General features: G+C 40.0%; 1 protein-coding gene across 1 annotated transcript in view; it reads right to left on the bottom strand.

The window, feature by feature from the left end:
- The window catches only part of GPRC6A (G protein-coupled receptor class C group 6 member A), a 36,931-nt gene extending 12,531 nt beyond the window's left edge, over positions 1-24,400 (bottom strand). The window contains exon 1 of the mRNA XM_080389735.1: positions 1,227-24,400. Within this exon, the coding sequence (XP_080245861.1) occupies positions 1,227-1,420 (194 nt within the window). The 5' untranslated portion in view covers positions 1,421-24,400. The remainder of the gene's footprint in view (positions 1-1,226) is intronic.
- Positions 24,401-24,409: the final 9 nt, after the last annotated feature.

Below are 24,409 nucleotides of genomic sequence, written 5' to 3'. Positions count from 1 at the left end.
TTTTTTAAAAATGTATTTATTTCCACCAAAACATGTAACAAATCAAAGAAAGGACTAAATATTTCAGAATAGAAGAAAATGTTTCAGAGGTTGAGGTCTTATAGTGTTCCTAAAGTCTTCTCTAAACCTGATGAAGTTAATACAGTTATTCCCCTTATCTCCAGGGGATATTATAACAGATGCTTAATGAGAATTGTGCTAGCACAAAATGTCTGCAATACAACAAACCCCCCTCTCAGGCAAGGTTCTCTACAGTTTACAAATCTTGCAAACTAAATTAAATTTCAAATCGACCTTGGACAATTTATGACTCCATAGAAAAATAATGGAAGATTGGCAAAATGATCGACTTCATCATTTTGAAATTAATCAAAATGGATACCTGAATGTCCAGGTCACTATTAGATTCAGATGTAGGATTAAGTTGCATGCAAAATTCAAATAAAATTTGAGGATTTGTACCTGTATTATAGTTAAAGAAAATGCATATTTGGAATTCCTGGGCTTAGGAAGGCTTTATTATATACTTAAAATGAAGTCCTTCACCAGGTTTCCTTTGCATTCTTTCCAGAAAAATGGATGTTTCAAGCACCGTAGGATTTGAAGACAGCAAAACAAATATTCTGATGCACAGTCTGAACCTGAATCCATATGTAACATGGTGTTCATGTATAGTCTATCCTATAGCATAATGCCACAAAGTGTAATAACTACATAATTAAAGTAATTATAATAGTAACTACAATCTAGTCAGCAAGGTACTATCATAAGTTGCAGCTGAGCTGCCTTGTGAGGCGGGGGACATATTTTAGTATGCGCTTAGGTGAAATGGAACAGTCTGCCTGTGTTCAAATCAAAAGTAGATGCAACTTCACAAATAACGAACAACTGCACAGCAGAGTGCTTCAGACATATAGCAACAAATTAGCATTTACATGGAAATTAAATGATTGTTCAGCACAAACCTCCAGGGCTATTTGAATACACATTAAGATTGAAATAGGATCCAATGCTCATTCCCTTCCTCAGGCAGCCACAGTATTTTTTATAACTGCAACTTTGCCATACTTTATCATCCTGTACTAATTTGCACACAATTTATGTGACATCCAAGTTCTTTTAAAAGACCAGGAAATTCAAGAGAACCAGCTTTTGTTGATAATGTAAGAGGCACATGCCCGATGTCAGTGACCTTTGTTATATGTATAATTTCCAGTTTTACTTACCCAGCGCAGTTCTGAATTACTGGCTTGATGGGATATTCTTCTGGATGCAGCATTTCGCTATGAACTGCAAACAAGCCTCCAATAACAATGTCCCCTGGAGAACTGGCGCCCACAAAGTCATCAGTACTCTGGCAAGAGAAAGTGCTATCAGTGCCGACCACAAAGCAGAGGATCAAAAAGCTAACAAATGCCATGTTTCTGTTTCACTTGCTCGCTACCAGCTTCAAGGCAAGTAAGCTGCAGGGCCGACGAGGCTCCTATGTCATCTGTAAAAAGCAGCAAAGGGAAAAGGCTGAGCTCGTTAAGTTAGTCACACCTTGTAAGGTGCTTGTATTTGCTCCACTGGCTGAGGCTATTTTATTGAAACTACTACAGCAATGCTGTCACACAAAAAGTGAGGGTGCAGGTGTGTGAGAGTGAAGAGGGAGGGAGAAAGATAAATGAGTTTAAGAGGAAATGTTGGACATAAAATCTGTTTTGCTGTGTTCAAAGTTTATTATGCCTTATCTGAAACACATGGCAAATATTTTGGTATAAATTTGGGCTTGTCTTGAATACCTTCCAACTGAGTGCAGGGTGTGAAGAAGCAATTGCATAATGTGGTGGTTATATTGCTTTGACCATATTTTAAGGGGCTAGTCCAAAGAATACTGAGAAAAGACTCCCCCTGCCACAGTGTGCTTTAGATCAGACTCTGATGCAGGAAAACCCAACCCAAAACTGTTGAAAGACTGCTTTTCTCTCAACACTTTTCTTATAAGTTTTAAAATCTGTGTATGAAAGTGGTTAGGATAAGCTAATAATCACGGTTCTGATGCATGCACAGCTCCTAGGGACTTCTGCGAGCTTTGGGTCAGGTTCTGTATTTACAAGCCTGGCCATGTCTGCTGCTGGTTAACCTGATAAAAACGGACCAGTGGGGAAACGTGATATTAATGCTAGTTGTTTTTTTTTTTTTTTTACTCTTTCCTCTCTCTGACTGAGGACACCAGCATACAAGCAGCTCCTGTGCTGCGGGAGGACAGGGAAGCAGCTGTTCTCGGTGCCATCATTGCCCTCAGGTTTGCAGGAACTGGATGCTGAACCAGAAGGGAACCAGGGGAAAAGAGAAGCAGAGACTGCACTCTCAGCTTTCATAAACTCCAACCATAAACTTGAAGGTGAACCTCTTTTGGATGGAAACATGGCTGATGCTACTAGACAATACCAATTTACGTAAGAGATACAGATTTGACAATAATCCTTTTCTGTTCTTGATGTTGGCTTCTTTATATATTTTCTTGTAATGGCTTCTTCAAATTTTTCTTCTTTTGGTAATATGCCAAAACACTCTTAAAAGAATGGGCTCAGTCATAATGTTTATTGTCTATGAGTGTATTATAAAAAATGCTGGGTTTTACACAGAAAATTTGAATCAAGGATTTTTTTCTGGCAAGCAAGAAAGAGAAATGGGTTCTCTGTTACATATTCTTTCTGATAAGCATAATGCATATTATATAAATTATCTGAACTGTTATATTTTGCTTTTTCTCACTAGTCTTTTCATAGTCAGAGTATCCATTTACAACAGAGATATTTCTTGCAAATGCAAATGCAACAGACATATTACTTGCAAATTTTAATCACTAGTTAAGTTACCATTCAGCCTTTTCTTTGTTATAATATAACAGCTTGTGTATCTTTCATCTGCCTTCTTTCTTTCCATGTGGCATTCTCACTGCTGGGTCAGGGCATATAGTAAACAGCTGCCTGCAGTTTCTTTCATGTATCTGATCACATGCATTTCTGAGCACATGATAATATCCATTTATTCTGCTTCTGCACTGACTTGTGCAAATTCCAGTTACTTCAAAGGTTTTCCTCCTGACTTATAGCAGCGTAACTGTAGTCAGACTTTGGCCCTGAGTTAGGAGACATTCAGTTGCAAATATTCATGTAGTCATTCCTTACCATCCATGCAATGCACCCTAAAGCCTAGTTCCACATACTCTGGTGTTTCCTTTATGCAGACTTTGCATATAGTTTTGTGTACAAAGCTTCTGTATACTTAGATGTAGCTAAAGCATAAGACTGGAGCTAATAATTTCCTCAAGCAAGCCACAAGAAATATTCAGCCATATGCCTTTAATACAAAAAGTAACTTTTAAAGACCTGATACTAAGTATTGCATTAAGGACTCAATGGAAATACAGCACTGATAATTTCAAATTTCAGTTTTGTTATATTTACAATTTAGAAGCAGAAAAGAAACTTTACTCCAGCCAGTCTCTAAAAAACTATCAATTTCTATAGAACATTTTACCTACAAACAAAAATCCTTACTTGGTCTCTCTCGAAAGTGGAAGTTGACAAAATAAACATCACATATAATTGGTGCATAATTTCATGTTATTTATAAAAACACCATGAAATGAGGCGTGCTTCAGATTCAATGACATAGTTTATGTCACAGTGTAGAGTATTTTCACAGGGAAAGGTTTTTATTGTTATCATTGGTTTTCAAGACCAGTGTATCTCATAAATGCTGCTAGTGACGAGAAGTACTTAGAAGCATTACTGAGATAGCTCAGCCTCATCTAGTACTGCCGAATTAACTGGAACTGTTTGCAAATATCGTTTTTAATTGACACTTAAATACCAATGAAAATAAGTGTATAGTACGAAATGTTCTTTGCCTAAAATTTAGTGATGTATTATTGTAGCATCACTGGATTTTCACAGTTGTCTGCATAGGACTATTTCTTGGCAGGTAGAATCAAGTATAACGGTTCAGAAGAATTCTTGAAGTACCATCATCTGTAGAAAGCAGCCTTTAATGGACGGTGCAAAAGCAGAAAACAGGACCTACCAAACCTGAGTTACTCTGAGAGCCATAGATAAATTCTAAGAGGCTTTGGAGGATCTGGCTGGAGACAAAGGTACTCTGTTAGTATCTCTGTATGCCCCAAAGGTACTTGCTGCCATGCCAAAATGGCTACTTCTTCCACCTGTTCTTTAGCTTCCCTTCAAGAAGGACTGAAACAGGTGGGTTTTGGAAGATGGCCCTGTCAAGCTCAGCACTAATCCTGCAGGTGACTTCTTGTAAATTTACAGTTAATAAATTTTTTGCAACAGTGCCATACCTATTGAAGGGATCCATAATCAAAAACGTGCAAGAGAAGCTGGGGGACTTGAGTATGAGACCAACTGAGTGTACCCTCAAAGCAGTGGACACCTGTAAATGGACCATCTGCCTCTCCCATCTTCACAGCTTCTAGACGTGGACAAGTTATGGCTTTTGTGCAGAAGGAAGTTCTGTAACTGTCAGTAACTTGGTCAAGCAAAGAGAGACTATACCATGCAGGAAACAAACACCAAGATTTTGGCTGAACTTCTTTGTCCTAGCTGTTGTTTTTCATGGAGAAGTTAATGAGTTAGATTCCAACAGGAATATCTTTTCTCTGAAGCCCATTCAGTCAGATACTGTTAAAGGAGAAAGACGTTTTTCATCACTTTCTCTTTTAAACTGATTTTAATTGTGCTGTTTTCAAACCAACATACAGCAGAGAGCTAAATACTCTGCTAGGCATATGCAAAAGTTAAGGAAAGAAAGAAGAAATTTGGTTATTCAAAAGATTGGGATAACCCCTCCTCAGGCTGGACCTACCAAGGGAGATTGCCCTGTCTGGAGAACTCAGCAGCATTTAAATAAAATCCCATCATGTGCGGGGAAGCTGATGTTTGTGTAAGTTAGGAGTGACTGCCCCTTCTCAAATTATTCTTGGGGAAGACATGAGCCACAAAGAAAGGAAGATGACCCAGAATTTTGAACTGAGTGGCTTGTTCCCACTTCTACCACTGTTTTCTTGTGCCTGCACAGATTTCTGCCATGACTTCCCAACCCTAGTCAGGGACTCATAGCCAGGATTCTGAAAGGTGCTCTCTCTCAAATTAAGTAGTAGTCTCAAATTAAGTAGGCCAAAATGCCTTAAAACTCTAGATTTAACCTTCTTCTGATTCAAATCTGTGAAGCAGAGAACAATATTGCCTTTCCATTCAGATCACAAACTCTTTAGAATAATTACTGTCCTTCACTTATGGTGAACCCCCAGATTATACAAGGTATTTTGATACAAGCAATAATAACATAACAAACAGGCAAGATAAAACAAGCTGAACTAAGCCAAGTAAGAGTGCAAATCAGTGCTGCAATAAAGGAACATACCTCTATTTAAAAGAGTATTACTTTTCATTTAACTCTGAGCCTGGAAATATTGTAAATGCTGTGGTTGCAGAAGCTGTAACCCACCAGGAAGCTGTTCAGTCAAAATGCCTCTGTCTGCTGCCATCTCCTTTCTACTCAAAAGCTGATGTGGTATGTGATTGCTTTGGCCAGCAAGCCGCTTCTCAGTTTGACTTTGTTTTGGGGCAGCAAGAAGCATGCTTGGAAGGCTTCCATGTAGCCCAGCTGCTCACTCATGGTCTTACTGAATCCCATGAGAGCTGCTGTGCCTCACAACCGAGGCTGAAAGGCCAGCTGACGGCTACTCTACTGAAATGAAAACCAGAGAGTCAATGTGAAGCTGTATATATATTGACTATAAGAATAATCTGAGAACATTTAAAAAGATAGAAATACCAAGGACATAATGTGTGGAACTGCTCTCTAAAAACACCACTAAAAAGCCTGTGCAATTGGAAGCAACCACTGCTGCTAGCAGGGAAGCCATTACAAATGAGTACACCAACACCTTCCAGGCCAGGAAGAAGGAACTGTCCCTTGTGAAATCATTGTATTTTCCATGCAACCAGTTTATGGAGCCATTTCCTTTCAATATGATAGACTACATCTATACTAATAAAGACAGTAGACAGTGTTAAGGTCAGAACATTAAGAAGAGTAAATATTGGTTAGGATTGCCAGCTTTCTAGACCAAAAGAGGCACTATATTTAACCCAATGATTTTAGATTACTGAGTTTCTCTTAAGGAAGTTTAAACAACTGAGAAGAGAAAAAAAAAAAAAAAGCAGCAGCTATTGCATTACTTAATTTTAATTATCTTTTTAAAAATTCTTCTATTTACTGGGCCCCTACACAGCTTAATATTAAATATCAAAATTAAAGAATGGCAAGGAGGACAGCCATTACTTTGATTTGTGGTCTGTTATAAAAAAAAAACCCTTAAAAATTAAAAACACATCAACAGTGCAATGGAATTTGGATGGAAGCCAAGTGGTCACATTAATTCCTGAGAAACAAACTAAGTTAATTTTCAAGTTCATTGGGTTTGTCCTCTAGAGGGTGTCAGCTGAGCTGCATGATGGGGAGGACGAGTCCCGTTTTTCTTTATCAGGTCACAATATTACAATGTTCCTCCTCACATTCTCCGAAAGCTGAATTTCCCCTGATGCAAAAGGCCTTTTTGGAGTACTTCTGGTGAAAAACTAAGGTGCTGGGACACCCGCCTAGAGCAGGGCTGTGACTGTGTCTTCAGTGTCCTGACTGGACTGCCAAGGCAGTCCTGGGCAGCCCCACAGTAATTTCTTTTTCAGAAAGTGTTTTAGTCCATAGTTGGTGTTGTGCATATTGAGTGCACCTCTGCTGTTTGTGCTACAGTAGAACTACAAGAAATTAAAGCAGAGTTCTGAAGGGGAAACATTTTTCTCAGTTCAGAGGAGAGATGTTTGTTTCATTTAGCTTCTTTCTCTGATATCTTATTATACTTAGAATAAATTACAGGTCAAATACAATTTTGACATGAAAAATCAGGTGGATTTGAGTTTTATGATGTTGAGGACAAGTACTTTTAACCATTGAATTTCTCTGTAATTGAAATAAAATTTCTCTGTAAATGAATCATTTTTTCAAAATAATCTAGCAAGGCTGTTCCTGTCCCACACAGCCAAGAAGATAGAGAGCTGCACAGGATGGATACAGAAGAATTTTTCACAAAACCCAGCGTGGTAAGCATGACCCAGTTGATCGAGATGCCATTTTCAGAATTCTTCAGCAGGTTTTATTTCTTCCCTTTGATCGATCTCCTCCTCTCTTAATTGGAAAACAAGAGAGCAAAAATGTCATTAATCTACTGACAATGCAAACATTTGGCCTGACCTGTAGTGAAAGGGCCATTCAGATGGAAAGAAAACCTCTAGCTTAGGTATTTGGGCTTTCTCCTGAGAGGCTGGAGGCTGGGGGGTCCAATCCTTCTGCAAAGACTGTTTGTGATCCTATAGCGAGACCTTTGCTACATAAAGGAGGGGACTCAAGTTTTCCTGTTCCCAGTGCCCTCTGTTCACTGGAATGTCACTGACGATTTGTCTGAGAAAGCCCTTCCAGCCTGAGCATTAAGAACCCTCCTCAGAGGGTCAGTATATTCAGAAATTCCAGAGGGTGTATTGCCTAGTATATTTGGCACGTTCTGGAAATGCCTATCTGCGAGAAAGTCAGGCTGGAGATCATCTCACATGAAAATGCTGATGTCAAGCAGGTATGAAGCTGATACTAAACCTCTCAACATTATTAATACTGAACACCCCTTAAAATAAAATTAGGCTTATAAGTATTTAAAAATATGAGTGGCTATAATTTTTAGACATCTCCAAAGCTGTGGACTGTGGGGGAACTGAGTGTGTTAGTTTTGGATATAGGCTGTTAAAGGGACAGACAGCTACACAAATCCAAATAGCCATCTTGGTGGCCTTATGTTTATTCTCATTAAACCACTTCTGCAACAGTACTCACTGACTTTTTAACTCTTAAAGTACTTGTCCCACATAAATGCCTTTAAAAATGTAAGCACTTTTCTTCAGTCATTTTGTAGCTGAAACAGAACTGGTAATATTAATCAGTAATTAGAATAAGACAAATGAAAAAAATGTTCAGTTTGGGGACCAGGAACTGAAAGTCAGGTGGACCCTAATTTTAATAGAATGCCTTCAACACTAAAATATGTCATGGAAATTTTCGCTGGGTTCCTGGCCTAAGCCTTCAATTACTATGTGCAAATATCAGCACAGGAAAGAATGAGAATTCATTTGCTTCCCTCTCTTACACACTTTATCAAGAACCTTTTGGAAAACACAGGTTTAAACCTCTTCAGACAGAAGAGAAAATCGAGTCCATGTCTCCCAAATGTGCTGACTGATGGGATCTAGAACGGCACACCAGGGAAAGGGCTGGTTTTCACTTGCCCTGGTTTCATACAAGTCCCCATCTTGTCACTGTCTTGAAACCACACACCTGAGCAAATACATACCTTTTTACCTTCTCCCTGAACACTGAGTTATTTGGCACAGAGAAAGTTAATTTAGGATTGGACTAGATGATCTCCAGAGATCCCTTCCAGCCTCAACTGTTGTGTGATGCTGTGATAATGCTACTTGCAGTGGTGTTTTGGGGGGAAGAGCTGGTGTCCATAGCTGCCAAACCGAGGAAGAGCTGAGTGGGATTCAAGGCTCCTCTCAGTACAGGCTATTGTAGGCAGTCCTGAGTTCAGGCAGCTGGTCTTGGGGAACTCTATTTTTGAGAATCTAAAACTGCTCATGTTCCTACAGGAGGTAAGATGTTAGAAGCTCTTCATTGAGCTGCAAGGAACTCTGCAGGCAAGGGACAAGATTTATGAAGGTAGATAGGTTTTATGCCTTAGTTAACTCCATTCATGTTCAATGCTTAAATACATTTAAAATAGACTCTCCAACTTTTTGGACCCTAGGATTTCAGCTCTCAACTTTTTTTTTTTTTTTTTTTTTTTTGAATCAATTCAAGGTTGTCATTGTCACCCTTATTCTGGACTTTTTATTTATTTTGGTTTACTTTTGAGATCTTAAAAGATTTCAGCTCACCTTACAAGGTTTAACTGATTGTGTTATAGAAGTAAACATACATCTGCAAAGAGAGTACAGGCAGAACAGGTGACACTCATAAAAATTCCTTTCAGATAAGGAAAAGAACCCCAAGCAGCAAATCTGCAGGAGTCACTCTGGAGACTGACCTCAGTCATCAGAGTGAAAGACTGAAAAAAAGAAAGGTTTCACAAATTAAAAACATTGGGAATGTTTCCTGCTAAAAAATTCACTTAAAACCTTGTAGTATAACATATCACTCTACACACTTCCTACAGAATATTGTGCATTGTTGGTTAAGGAGAGCTCACATACACAAAAATACTGCATTACTAACTTTGGCTAACACGAAAATAGGAAACAAGACTTTGCTTTAAGTCATTTCTGCTCCTTGACAGGAAATTGTTTTTGAAGATATATCACAAGAATGGATAAAATCATTAATCTGCAGTTACTTCCCCAAGCATTCTACTTATCCACATCTTTTCAAAATACAATATAAAGCAGTTAACAGTACATAAACCCATGACTGATCTTAAGTTTGGTATTACATCTCTTTGCAGTCACCCAGCCTTTAAAGGTGAGAGTGGTAGAACAACAACCATTGCCTTCATCAACTAGAAGAAGAAACAAGTTATATCAGCAGTTATCCAAAAGACAGACAGAATTGGCTAGAATCAACCAAGGACAGAAAGAAAAAGGCATTAGCTATGTGAATTTTTCAGTTTTTTGTTTTACTTCCCTCCAGAGTATTTTAATACATTCAATTTCCTGCAACTTTCAGGTACTCCCAAGGTGACCTATGCTGATGAAATGGTTATTGCCACACAAGACAGAAATTGTGTGATTTCATATAAAAGCAAGGAAGTTTTATATGAAAAAGAAAAAAGAAAGTTAGCACTTTCCTAGAGGTATATTTAAATATCTGTACTTTAGTTTTATAACTGTATATATCTTTATCTGTGTTTTCTGTTACGTGGACCCACTCAAAAATCTGAAAGGATAAGCATAAAACCTTGTATTATAAGTTGCTCTAAAGATTTCCCTTCCTTCAACAGCAAATGGGTTTTGAATCACCTTCATAATTCAGAGGGGCAGAGAAAAAAAATAGAACATCAGGAGCTTGAGGTCAGTGCATGTACTGTTTTCCCATCTGTTTGTTCTTGTTTGTTTTTTTTTTTTTAAATCAGTATGGTTTCCATCTTTTCACACATCAACTTGTTTACATAGATTTCCATCACTCACTAGGGAAGTTCTGTTTTTGCTTTTTTCCTAGTAATAAGAAAAATCGTATTTGTGAGGTACCTCAGTAAACCAAAACATCAACTTTAAAAAAGTCTTGATTTTAAGGAAACTGCAGCTGTGATTTCATAACCAATGGCTGCCGAAGTTGTACTGTGAACTAATAATAACTTTAAAATCCAAACTAATTTAAATCCTTTTTCTACCTCAAATACATTGAAATGCAGGTATTACTTTCTCTGAAACTATAGAATAAACGTTCTTGCTTACATGGATGCAGAATTCTTTAACTTTTTGTCTACGAAGTTGTATGTGGGCAGCAGATTCTTAGACCCATAGAATGGTTTGAGCTGGAGGGGACCTTCAAAGATCATCAGTTCAAACCCGCCTCCCATGGGCAGGGACACCTTCCACCAGACCAGGTTGCTCACAGCCCCATCCAGCCTGGCCTGGAACACTTCCAGGGATGGGGCATCCACAGCTTCTCTGGGCAACCTGTGCCTCACCACCTCATCGTAACAAATTTCTTCCTTATATACAATCTAAATCTACCCTTTTTTGAATTTAAAGCTGTTGTTCCTTGTCCCATCACTATGGGCCTTGGTAAAAGGTCTTTCTTTGTCTTTCTTGTAAGCCCCCTTTATATACTGAAAGGCCACAAAATTTTTCTCATTGCTCTTGAGACAATGTTTGACATTTAAAAGGTAATGTCATTATTTCCACTTACAAATATTCATAAATCATCAACCAGGCACAATAAAAACATGATGACAGTGATGATGATGATGGTAGGTAGCATTTCCATTAGCTCCCATTAAAATCTGAGAATATATCTGTAGGTTAGTGAAAGGTGACTCATAATTACATGATTACAAGAGACGAGGCAGTAAGAAAGGTCTCTGCACAGGTACCACATCTAGCCCTACCTCATTAGTGAGAAATTAGGAAACAGAAAACTAAATTACTTTCTGAATTGCACCAAAGTAATTCACAGCTTAATTCTGCAGAGGTGTTTTGGCTACACTAGACAGATCTGTACCCTCAAGGACTGAACCATGATAGATCTGTGAGATTAACTGTGAGACTGTCATATTTAGGAATGCACCACATACCTTCAAATTCAAAACACAATGCAATCTATTAGCTACCAAGGCCTTTGAAGACAGCTTTTTGAATGTATGGCAATGTAACATATGCTTTGCATTATTAAGATATAAATGTTAATGGTAGAATGAAAGAAAAGAAATGGAAAGAGCTCATCTGCAAGAAACGCTAGCTTTGTATATGTATGCAAGTAGCAAGCAAAAGCAAGCAGCTAGAACAAGAAAATCAATCACAGAATTATTTTGTCATGAGTATGACTGTCTATTATATTATAGTATTCCTGGCACAGCATTCAGTATATGTATGAAAAACTGTTCCTTACCCCTCCCATTCCCTGTCTTTGCACAGATCATGCATTTTGATCATACGCTAGTGTTCAGTGCTCGCTGGTGGACTGACTTAAAGCGTAAAGAGCAGTAGACAATGAGGTGTCAAGTTGGAATGCCAGTAAAAGACTACCTTATTGTATTTAAATATCCCAAGACTACGATGGCACCATTATTGTTTCTCATGCACAAAACCCAAACTCAAAACAACAAAAAAATCAACTATAATTGCAAGTGAGTCTTCTTAGTAGTAATTATTATACAACCTTTATTTTGATACCTAAATGACTAGTCCACTGTTAAATGACAGGCAAAACAAATCCCCTTCCCTACCAGTACTGACAAGAAGTACTTTTAAAATTAAATGGACTTGTTAATGACAGAACTTTTTTAAACAGTGCAGTCTCTGAAGGGAGGCAGAGTGAAGAGATGGATGAACCTGCTAACTTGACCCAATTTTTTTCCTAGTTGCCTAACATGTATCCAAAATGGTGTGGCCAGCAGGACTAGGAAAGTGATCGTCCCCCTGTACTGGGCACTGGTGAGGCCGCACCTTGAATACTGTGCTCAGCTTTGGGGCCCTCATTGCAAGAGGGACACTGAGGTGCTGGAGCGTGTCCAGAGAAGGGCAATGAAACTGGTGAAGGGTCTGGAGCACAAGTCTTATGCGGAGCGGCTGAGGGAACTGGGGTTGTTTAGTTTGGAAAAGAGGAGAGTCCTGGGGGACCTTATTGCTCTCTACAGCTACCTGAAGGGAGGCTGTAGGCAGGTGTTGGTCTCTTCTCTCAGATAACAAGCGATGGACAAGAGGAAATTGCCTCAAGTTATGTCATGGGAGGTTTAGATTGGATATTAGGAAAAATTTCTTCACTGAAAGGGTAGTCAAGCATTGGAACAGGCTGCCTAGGAAGGTAGTTGAGTCACCATCCCTGGAGATGTTTAAAAAACACGTAGATGTGGTGCTTAGGGACATGGTTTAGTGATGGACTTGGCAGTCCTGGGTTAATAGCTAGACTTGATGATCTGAAAGGTCTTTTCCAACATAAATGATTCTATGATTCTAACATGTCACTAGATATCACTGAGCCAGACAATGATTGTTTTATCACCTACCTTACCACTGATCAACAACATAAAAATTCCTTTATAATAGGATAAGAAAAAGGAGCACTCATCCTGGGCCTGTTCAGCTCTGGACAGTGATCTACACAGAGAAAAGTAAAATTCTCTACAGCAGTTTTGCATAGAAAATCCCGAACTCTGCCACCAGGAGGTTGCCTATAGTTCTGCTTCTCAAGGGTTGAAGTCATTCTGCATTTTCTGGCATAGCAACCACACAGTAATCAGAAAACAAAAAATTGAAAAGACATTCAAAGTTTATCTAGAGAGGATCTATTCAAACAAATATTCACTTTAAAACCAATTTTATTCTGTGAGATAAGTAAAGAGGATGAAAGGAAAACATCCCTGGTTCATGTTCACTAATTGGAAAATTATGTTTCAGAGGATTTAACACAGATGCACAGCCACTGGCGATTTCTCTCCTAAACCCTTTTGCACAGAAGTACACAGCTTCCTCTGTGCTCACATTACAGACAATGTCCTTGTTTGAAGACTAACTTAGGCACAGACATTTCAAAAGTACTTCTTCGAACTGCCTTTCCAGCACAACATTAATAGAGGGTTTGAGGAAGTTGCTACTGTTTCAGTAGCTATCAATGTGCCTGCTTTGACTTATATAAAATATCAGAGAAAAAAATCATTCATGTAGGTATTCAACAAAAGTTTCATATGTGAATTTTAGGGTCAGAATTGTTTAACACCATCAATCCAACTCAAAGTGTTTTGAAGAAACATAATCTCCAGAGTTTCTCATAATGAATTTCATTCCCATGAAAGCTTTCCTGTTCTCACCAGGTCTAGCCCTTATTCAGTCTGTTTTATTTATGTTATTTCCCATTTGTAAACAGTGCACGTCCAAGTGCCTTGTTTTTAATGAAGTGTAGCAGTAACATTTGATTGGAATTTAGATAAATGAGCAGATTGATCCATGTCTTTTTTCTTCAAGTTTATAGGCATGTATATGAAAAATGATAATGTAGCTAGATAAAGACCAAAGGCTGGTCTTTGTTACCACATCTTACCATTTTTCACCCCAAAATAGGAAGTATTATGGGATCAACAAAGTTCTTTGTGAGATTCCTCTAACTGTTGAAATACAAATATTATGAGAAAATATTTTGTGGAGACTTTATCAAGATTAATAGAAAGGCTGCATGGAAAAGTCAGAAAAAACTATGCCTATAAAAAAATAAGAGCTTCTTTGTCCTGTGCAAGATTATTTTAATGGTTCTTTTTATAAATATCAGCATATACTATAATTTTTATAGTTCCATAGTTTGAGACTGTAAGCATCTATAGCATACTAGACACTATACATACTAAGAAACAGTTCTTCCCCCCCAAAGACTTACAGGCTAACTGAAGATAAAGAACCCTTTAACTTCATTTTACAGACAGAGCAGGTGGCTTTTCCAAAGGCAAATCAGACTTGCTAAAAGCAAGCAATAAGACCTGTCTCTTATAGCACTCTTTTCTGAGTACCATCATCATAACCCACCCATCACTTCAGTACGCCATTAATTTGAGCACACATTAGTTCAGATTGCAGTGGGATGTACTGCTAATCCTGCACAAATGTTCTGTTCACTTAATCTGTTGATAAGACACACAGCAAAGACCTTCCTGATGTTTTCAAAACATGTAGCAGGTTGAACAGGTGGTGCTGAAGGTGTTTTCGGTGAAGGAAAGGACTAGCTGAGGCTGGCTGGGGCTGAGGAGATACTCAGCCTCCTTTGCCTTGGTGTGTTAGAGTAGGAAATAAGCAAACTTGTTTATTAAACATCAGTGGTTTGGAAAGCACCCTTCCCACCAGGAACCTGACCATTACTGAGCATATCTAGCATCCCTTCACGAAGCAACCCATATACACACAGATCCTCTGCATCATGTGGGGCTTCACAGTGTGCCCTCTCCAGGGCACGGCTGGGTTTCTGTCCACTGTCCTAGCTATCCCAAGGTCTTGGTTTTGGCCAGCATTTACACTCAGAAGCTCTGAAAACAGTGTGACTGCTTTGTGGTTGAAGATAAGAGACATTTGACATCAAGCAACATTGCTCCTCTGACACAGACGACAGAGTTAGTTTTCCTCCTGAGCAGATTCCAGAATCTGTTACTGGCAAGAACCTGTGATTTAACTTAGAGCACAATATTTCTGTGATTGTGTACACATGACAAACTGAACTTCTATCTATTGTTTATTTTGCAAAAAAAAGGAATTAATCAAGAGCCCATTGAAGCCAGTGGGAAGAATACTATTGCCTCTGGATCAGGCATTGAATTGCTCTGACATTGTCTGCCATTAAGTATAATATATATAAAGAAAGTTTTAAAAAATACTGTACAAATATATCATGCAGAAAAAATACATATTTTTTTCTTCTGTCCCAGAATTTAAAAATAATTGGCTATAATATACCCATTTCTGGCAAGCACCATTTTGTCAGTGACAACCAGGAACAGGTGACTGCAGACACTTGGTTCCTAACCTTAGAAAACTCTTGCAGGAATTATTATAACTCAGAGATGAGTGAGTGCATGAATCTCTCTCCATCCAGGAAACTGAGATGCAAAGCCTCACCCCTGCATCCCAATACAGAGCATATGCTATCAATGAGAATGGAAAAGGGCAAGCAGTGATCTTGTTTCCAGGTTAATTGAGGGCCTGAGCAACTCCCAAGTGAAGGCACCATCTGTCTCTGAGGCTTTCTGTAGACTGTGGCTAACCAATCTCTCTCAAATAAAAAAGATTTTATGGAGTGAAAAACAGTATTATCCAAAGCAACAGAACATCAGACTCAGCTACATGAAGTCATTAGCACTTAGCAGATTCCTAGTGCAGCATGATTCTGTTCACATCTAGCAGGAAGAACGTTGGTAATATTCCATGAAAGACAGAAGACAGAAAGTCAAGCCTGGGATTTAAAAAAAAATATATATATGCATTACAGTTACAGAACTGTAAAGTTGCACAGTAATTGTGTGAGATCATTTGTTCAAAGAAGGCTACGTAAATCTAAAAAGCACCTTTTATCAGATGCACTTCACTCATGACAACTATGAATAGGTCTGTGGTTCCACAGGCAGTTCAGCAGATCTTATTGCTGCAGAAGTGAGGAAATCTTGCTCACCTCCACTCTCACATATCCTCTCTCTCTTCTATCCTACCCCATCCCTCTTCCCTTTCCCTCAGTCCCAGCTGTACTGTCCAACCCATATTCTGTCTCTCATCACACTCCCTTGCTGATTTAAGTCATTAAAAAGTCAGAAAGCTCTTCATTGATTTTTCCTGGTCTTTTTTTTCTGTTACTTCAGTGAATTAAACTGACACAGAAGTGTCTGACAGGTGCTGAAGCTGGCACAAGGTTAGCAGCTGGAGTGTGCGGCCAGGTATAGGGTGGACAGAGAGACACAGAAGGGGAAAAAAACCCGTTTTCAGCGGTGGTGAGCTGTCCGTGAATACAGCATTTTAGGGAGCTGTATCCAACTGGTGGTACAGCCTTTAGGACTCAGCTTTAAATAAAGAGAATAGTCCCCTGACTTTAGTGGTTTGCTTCTGTTAACACCTATTCAGCAGTTATTTGCAGATAGGCTAGGTATACAAGAACAAGTGTTGCTAATAGAGCTGCTTGGAGTATCTGCAGAAACTCTCAAAACCACTTCTTCAAGGGTGAACATATTGTCTACCCTCAGCTCTATTCTTGGATCATTCACAGGGAAACTGGAGATGTTTGTATAGCTGCCCAGTGAAAAACTCAGCTGGTCTCCTTACTTTTCTTTTCCTGGATGCTGCCCACCAAAGCGCAGTGCAAATACATGAATAGTGAAGTGGCTGTTCAGTCTGCAAGCTTGTAGGAGCACATACTTATATGAATACAAACATTTTCTCCCAGTTTGGCAAAGGAAAAAAGAATACGTACTGAAAAATAGTGTTTTAAAATCAAGATAAGTAACCTGAGACAATTGTCTAACATCACCTTGAGAGAGAGGTAAGCATGGGAAATTTTTACTTCCATGTAGCTACATAAGGTCAGACCATGAAGTCTCCACCTGCAGTTTACCTTGATGACCTACAGTGTGGAGTTTCCCTGTGTTTGCAGAGCATAGAGACATGTGAGCAGTGAAGGAGTTAGTGTAATACAAACATATAATGATAGTTCATTTATTTCAAAGTTTGCTCTTTGGAGAGAAAACCAGAAGTGTCCACTTCTATACAAAACAGAAATGGGGTTTCATTTAAGGATCATAAAACCAGGTAATAAGTAAAATACCTAAACGTAAAGAGACAGACAGACAGTCTGGCTTTATCAGCTGGAGACAGAGCAGGGAATATATTATTAAACATCACCATCTACTGGATGCCAGCATTTGTTTCTTACAAAAGGAACTCTAAGCTTCTATGCTGGACTGACTTGTCAGACAAACTTCTGCTTTCGCAGTGCTGACACTGCTCATATAGTCAAGCAAGCCAAGGTTTGTGGACCTTTTCAGCACCAAGTTGGGAAAAACCCACACCCGCACCCACCCATCCACAGCCCCCACCACTGAGCTGCATGGCTGTCCCCCTGGGTAGTTTGTGCTGACTGCATCCATAGTTCTGAGCATTATCTGCTCACTCTTGGCTGCAAGTTCAGCTGTATTTGTGTGATTTTACAGCATCAGGACTAGCAGCAAGGCTCACAGAGCTTGTTAGAGGGAAAAAGGCACCAGTGCAGCTTGCGCTCCCCTGCTGCAGCTGCTGGGCTGGACCAGCTGGACAGTGAAGGATGCTCCTTCCCTTCCCCACCGAGAGCAGAAGTCCCTGGCTCCACAGTTAAGGGTGGCCCTTTCCTTCCCTGATGCCCGCCCCCCCCCCGCAGCTCTTTGCATCTCTCCCCACCTTCCTTTTCTTCAAGCTTCCTAGAAGTCACAGTGCTATGTGGAAGCAATGGATGATATGAGTATCCTCCTTTGTGGTAGAAGAGACATCTAATGGAGAAGTGCTAAAACTTCGAGGGCCCTCCTCTTTCTTTCCCTTTGCTTTCTCTAAGGTTTCATTTGGTTGCATTCACACAACTGGTGACTCAAACCACCAGAACTAAACAATTTATTTAGAAAAAGTTGCTGAGGAATAAGCACCTTGAGAAGGGCTCAGAAAAAAGCTGCAATAAACACGCAAAGGCAAAGAATTTTTTCCTTATAGTGAGTGATGAACTAAAGCCATCATTACAATTAGTTTATCAAAAAGAATGACTGGATAGCTATTGGAAAAAATAAACCTAAGATTATGGAGGATTCTTCAATGCTTTCTCCCTTTAATTCATAGATACATATTTCTTGAAAGACATTTGTGTGATTAAAAAACTTATTCCTGGTTATATCCTTTCAAAAGGCATTGGCAGGGACTGGGCAAAATGCACAGGGGCTTTTAGCTTAGTGCACTGTTACTTCTTTTTGTCAAGGGCAAAATACTCTCAACAATTAAACACTGAGATGTGGCAAGGACTAAAACAAATGGGAAAGCTGCCTGGTTTGAATTGTTGGTAGCTAAAACTGTTCATTGTACCGAGTCACAGGAAACCAGAAATGGGGCTTCAGAAGGAGCTGGATTCATGCTGTGTCAAGGCAGAGAGAATGACAAACACTGATGATAATGAGAAATTACTTTATAATTTCCTTGAGGAATACTGGTACGTACCCTACTGTATTATTGTACTGTCAGGATATTTGGAAAGAAATAGGTGTTAGAGTGTACTAAATAGTCCTGAGGTCAACACAGCATCAGAGCTTCTGTATAGTTCACATGTCTGGCGAGGATAAGAGGTGAAACAGTTTCCAATACTTAGGTAAACATGGTGAAGTTACACAGGAACAGATCAATAACAAATTGTATCTCTACTGCTGCATTTATCTTCCCAACATTTTTCAGTTCAACACACAGAATCCCTCAAGCAGATTGCTGTTTCTGGCAAGTCACACTGACATAAATGAGGTTGAAAATGTTTTGTTTCAATGTGCTGTGTTGGCAACAAGAAAAAAGGAATGATGCAGTAAGATGAAATGATGCAATCCCTGAGTGCTGATATAAAAGACATTTCACATGTAAATTATTGAAAAATAATTCTACTGTGCTACAGGGCACATGCATCTGAGCATTTACTCTAGACTGTACAGCAGAATCTTTTGAATTTTGGTGGGATTACACCTTTACAGAAAACACCTAAAACTAAGCAAGACTCCCTGGACTCTCAGTACAGACAAGGAATAGAAGGAGATTTGTGAAAGGATGATTTGTTTCTGTGGCTAATGTGCCTGGTATGAATTATTCTTGGGAGACACCTTTTCTTCTCCACTGCCTATAATGGGAGACTGAGGTGACCAGAGTAGACTCAGAAAACGAACTCAGAGACAAAGGTAGGCGAGAGGTATCCCGTGTTTCAGGGACAAATCACAGAATCACAGGATCATAGAATCATAGAATGGTTTGGGTTGGAAGGGACCTTTAAAGATCATCTAGTCCAACCCCCTGCAATGAACAGGGACATCTTCAACCAGATCAAGTTGCTCAGAGCGCTGTTCAACCTGACCTCAAATGTTTCCAGGGATAGGGCATCCTCCACCTCTCTGGGCAATGATTGGAATTAAATACACACACACACACACACACACACACACACACACTCTTATACATACAAGTGCAATTTTTGAACAGGAATATAATAAAAAGCTAGGTATATGTAGATATATCTTTCAACAGTTCTACTTCATAATTTAGACCACTCAGTAATAAGCAATATTGACAGGATCACAATTCTCAAGAGAAACACCACAAAATGATAATAAAAATTCCTAGGCACTAGCAATGCTGTAATGTCCATGGTACCTACGGCTCCAGCTAGCCCAGCTCTGCACCTGCAACCTCCCTTCTATCTCCCAAAAGCTGAGACCATACATCTTGGGTGGACTGTCCACTCCAGCACCATGGAGCATAAATGTGGGGCAGGATTGTCCACCTGTCCAGCAATGAGCTGGAGCACACAGAGCTGCTGCTCAGATGGGGTTTGTAGGTCTCAAAAGAGGATTGAGCAAAGGAGTGGTGTTGTGCTGGGATAGTCAGTGTCTCAATCCTGGGAACAGGAGAACAGGACAAGGAGTCTCAGTACCCTCTGGTTCAGCTTATTCTGCAGCCTGTACCAAACAACAGTCAACAAGAGCTCAAATGATAGTTAATAGTGAGAAAAAAGAAAATTATATCCCAGACAAACACAAACCACTCTGAGCCTCCCTGGACTCATCTCCCAACAGTTCAGCAGTGCACAGCGCTGTTTCATCTAGTGTCAGGAAATGTTGAAACAGTGTTTCCCAGCACCCTGTCTAAGGCCCCGCTCAGCAGAAACCAACCACCTGACTAAGACAGCACGGACGCTGTGTTTACAGCTTCCTGGGAAACTTGAAAGCTACCTCTTCCCAGCAGCGAGTGTTTGAAACACAGATGAGAATCAGATTTAGCCTTTTCTTTCTTATGGCATTACTAGCTTAAATATCTATTTTTTAGGCACAATATGAAATATCTTGCTGTAAAATTACTGCTTCTTTGATACCTAAGACACCTATAGAAAATCTACCTGTAATCAACTGAAGTATGGGGATATTCTCCCCATCTGCTGCATTACTTTCTAGATGCTACTGCACTGATTCATGCACAGTTCAGGAAGAAAAGCAGTCCCTGCTGAGGAAGGTTAGTCCAAGAGTCCATTCTTCTAAGTACATTGAGGCAATTGATGGACAATAGCTTAAAATCTGAGTTAGATCCCCAAAATTTGTTTCTAGCATGGAATCCATATTGGAAATTTTGGGTTTGCAGCTTAGAGATATTTGCTAAAATGGACTCAGAGCACTTTCATAGCTATACTAGCCTTGGAAGAGAGTGCAAGGATAAGAATGCTAAGCGATAATGAAAGCAGTATGTTTTGTGTACATGAAATATGACCTTTCCATCAGGATGAATGCTTCTGAGATTACACCAAACCCCAGAAAACTAGGAATTAACTTCTGAGGTAAAAAGAGTAGTACACAGTGTGCTAGTTATTTTGTAAGAGATCTTTTCAGTTGCCTCAAATCAACACCTTCAATAGGCAGGTGAGACAACTCACATTGAAGGTCCAGTAAACAGAAGATGGACTCGTGGTGACTCTCTTATGCTGGAATATACTTCAGAATGCATCAGTGAGGCAAAGGCTCTAGGGAAGTCAGGTAAATAAACAAAAATAATATAAGTGTCACTGAAGGCAGAGCTGAAGTCTGGTTTGGCAGACTGTTAAAAGGACTTCAAAATGGAAGCAACATGGTACAAAGAGAATGGTAGGAACTGGATGGAAGCAGGAATGGTCTGAAAGAAGGTATTGAAGGACGAAATAAGTAAGACAGAAGATGAACCAAAGCTAGGGCAATTGTTTGGGTTCCAACATCATGAAGGTATCATGCTTCAAAGAAAATTGTTAAGTGTGAAGAAAACTACTTGAGACTGCAAACCTGTGGACAGCTCCCTGGGCTTTTTGGCTGGGTTTGGCAGTCCATCTTGGGAGTTCCACAGTGCCAAGTAAAATACTACAGATGTACCATGCAGGTACCAGAAATATGATGATTCAAAATACTCTGAGAACTCCCTGAAAGCAAAGCATGACATGTGACTACTGAGTAGGTATACCCTGAGGAATGGAAAATAAATCCTCCGTGGTGATACAAACCAGCAGAGATAGGTTCAAGCAAAGAGTGAAAAATAAGTTGAAAAGGGTTGGGAGACAGAAGCAACACTGGAAGACACAAAGAGATACAAGAAAATGGTACAGTCAATTTAATCATACTGGTTTGTTTGTAGTAATGAAATTACAGAGAGTCAGAAGACATGGTAACAGTCCTCAAGTACTGAAAAAGTGATGAAAATATAATAACAGTAATCATGTTCTTAAATAGACAGAAAAAAGAAGCAATGGACACAAGCTGAAGGGAGATTAACACCAATTAATATTTTTTATTGCCAGATGACCTGGGTGTGATGTGATCCTCCATCACCGGAGATTTTTAAGAACAAGTGAAACAAACAATTTTGGGAATCACACAGGTATAATGATACCTGTCTGTAATCCTGCCTTGTTTCCACTGGATGCGGTGGGGTGGACAAGATGATCTCTACCAGTCCATTAAGTCCTTCAGCACTATAGTTTATGACTGTGAAAATGAAACTGAATAAGCAAAAGTTTCAAGAACATCACCAGGAATAAGATACTGAACTTGAAGTCTGTCCACATGGCCAAGCACACCTACAACACTAGTATCGATAGGAGGGACAGGCCCATAATGACAAGAGTCTTAGGCTGGCTCAGCTGAGTAGCAGTCCCTGTGACTTTGAAACAGACACAGCACCAACCTCTGACTATAGAAAAATATTTTCTATGAAGCAAAAGGATTTGGCTGTTTTATTGCTGCATGAGTGATACCGCAATTTCCTTTTGCTTGCCAGAATTTATCTTTCTGCCCTATAAATTACTTTAATTGCCAATGATGTCATATAGAACCTTTTTAAAACAATTTGAATTTATTAAAGAGCACTGTCGGTCCCCTGTCAAAGGAAATTTTTTATATTTAATTTATTGTATGCTACTTATTTAAAAAAATCCCTTATTTCTATTAATTACAGAGTAGCTATGTTTGCTCACGTATTGGCACTGGATGATGAACCTGTACCATGACACATGATTCTCATGCATGCTTTAAATATGTGTTTACTTAAGAGCACCGGCCTATACACTCTTCTTTCTTTACTACTGCAAACATAAGCTAAGTTTTATACAAAGCTGGTAACACTGCACAACAATCTTTCACTGGCTTTGAAAGAGCAAGTAGGGGACAGTTTGTATGAGCCAGAAAAGGCTACTAGGTCCAAGGAGAACTTCTTTTTACTGAAAAAACTCCTAAAAACATCATCAGTTTTAGGTAAAGCTAATTAAATCAGTGCCTGGCCCTCAGAAGGGACAGGAAGGCACTACAAATGGTCGTTGCCCCAAGATGGAAACTAACTGGTCCCTGGACCAGACTCCTCACTCTGTTAATCCCTTTGTTGGTGATGGCTAGAATTCATAAGCATCACTGAGGATATTATACGAACATTTATAACTACATTCAGCTCCATATTACCAAAAAGACAATGGCACATAGTTTTGCTCACGAAAGATTCAACACAACAGTTAGTAGCTGGGAGGTTTACTTGTACTGTAGAAGTACTGATCCTTGTGGGCCAAATTCTGAAATACTGGGATCAGCCAAAAGTCACAGAGAAGTCAGAGGGACAAATGCAATTTTACCATAACCTCAAAACAAAGCCATTGAAACCAGAAGCTGAACTATCTCAGCAAGTTGTACTAAGAACTGATGCACTGACAAAGTCGTGTATAGACACAGGCATATGGACAACATCATGTATAGTATCACACATGATGTATGAAGGGGACATGGGAACAGTGAATGAATGTTTGAATAGAGTAACCAGTAAGGAATTGGATAGAGTAACCAGTAAGGAAGGAAATATATTTTACACAGTTAAGGGAAAAGGAAAAGGTGCAAGTAGAAGCAGCAAGAAGTTCAGGCTAAATGCCATTTTTGACTCTGGGCCTCTCTCACAGGTCTGCCGCATTTCTGAAGTCTGTCATTCATACTTATGACGTGGTTTTGGGCCTTTTGGCAGATATGGGCATACCTGGCATTTTGTTAGATACAGATGCAATAGCTGGTCTGGTAATGCATCTGTGCACGAGTCAAAGTGGTAACATTCTGCTGCTTTGTACTGCTGGTGGGATCAATGACTTGAGGTGCAACAGCGATTGGAAGAGTAGAAGGAAGAACAGCTCTTCACAAGCTTTGTGCCTGTGACAGCCCAACGCTACTTGGTGGCTAGATGAATGACTAACATTCATCTGATACAGCATTTCAGGGCTGCTTGCCACCACAAGCCATACCACGATTTCCCAGCCTTTACCTGGGAGGAGACGTGCAAGATTTTGCTTTAACGGGGATGTATTTAAACAGTGGCTGTTGCAGTGATCAGGCTCATTTTCCATCCTACTGAGCACTTTGCTCTCTGGAAAAAGCAGAGACCACGGTTCTGTGATCACCCCTCGCCATCTATCTCAGTCAGCGTGCCGGAACGGAGCAAAGACACGCCTGCCAGATCTGCGTGACTTAGCTGTGCAAAATCTAGATGTTTTGTTCCTCTGTGTGACCTATTTGTACAAAATCTAGATGTTTTGTTCCAACACCCACGAGATTACACGAGGAAATAACGAAATACTGACAGCAACCGCCGGTGCCCGTGAGGGTCCCGCGGCCTGCCAGCCCGGCCGGCTCCCCCGCGGGGTCTTGTGGCTGTCGAGAGGCCGCTGCGAGGCGTGGGCCGCCCCTCGCCCTCAGCCGGCGGCCATGAGGGGAACCCCGCGGCCGCCCCCCGCCTCGGCCGCGACGGGCCCGGGGCTACCGCCTCAGGCGGGCGCGGGGCGCCGCGGGCAGCAGTTCGTCATCGGGTGCCCTGCCCCGCCC

Source organism: Falco punctatus (assembly GCF_963210335.1).
Source record: "Falco punctatus genome assembly, chromosome: 5".
NCBI classification, from domain to species: domain Eukaryota; kingdom Metazoa; phylum Chordata; class Aves; order Falconiformes; family Falconidae; genus Falco; species Falco punctatus.
This window is presented reverse-complemented; position numbering and strand designations above follow the sequence as displayed.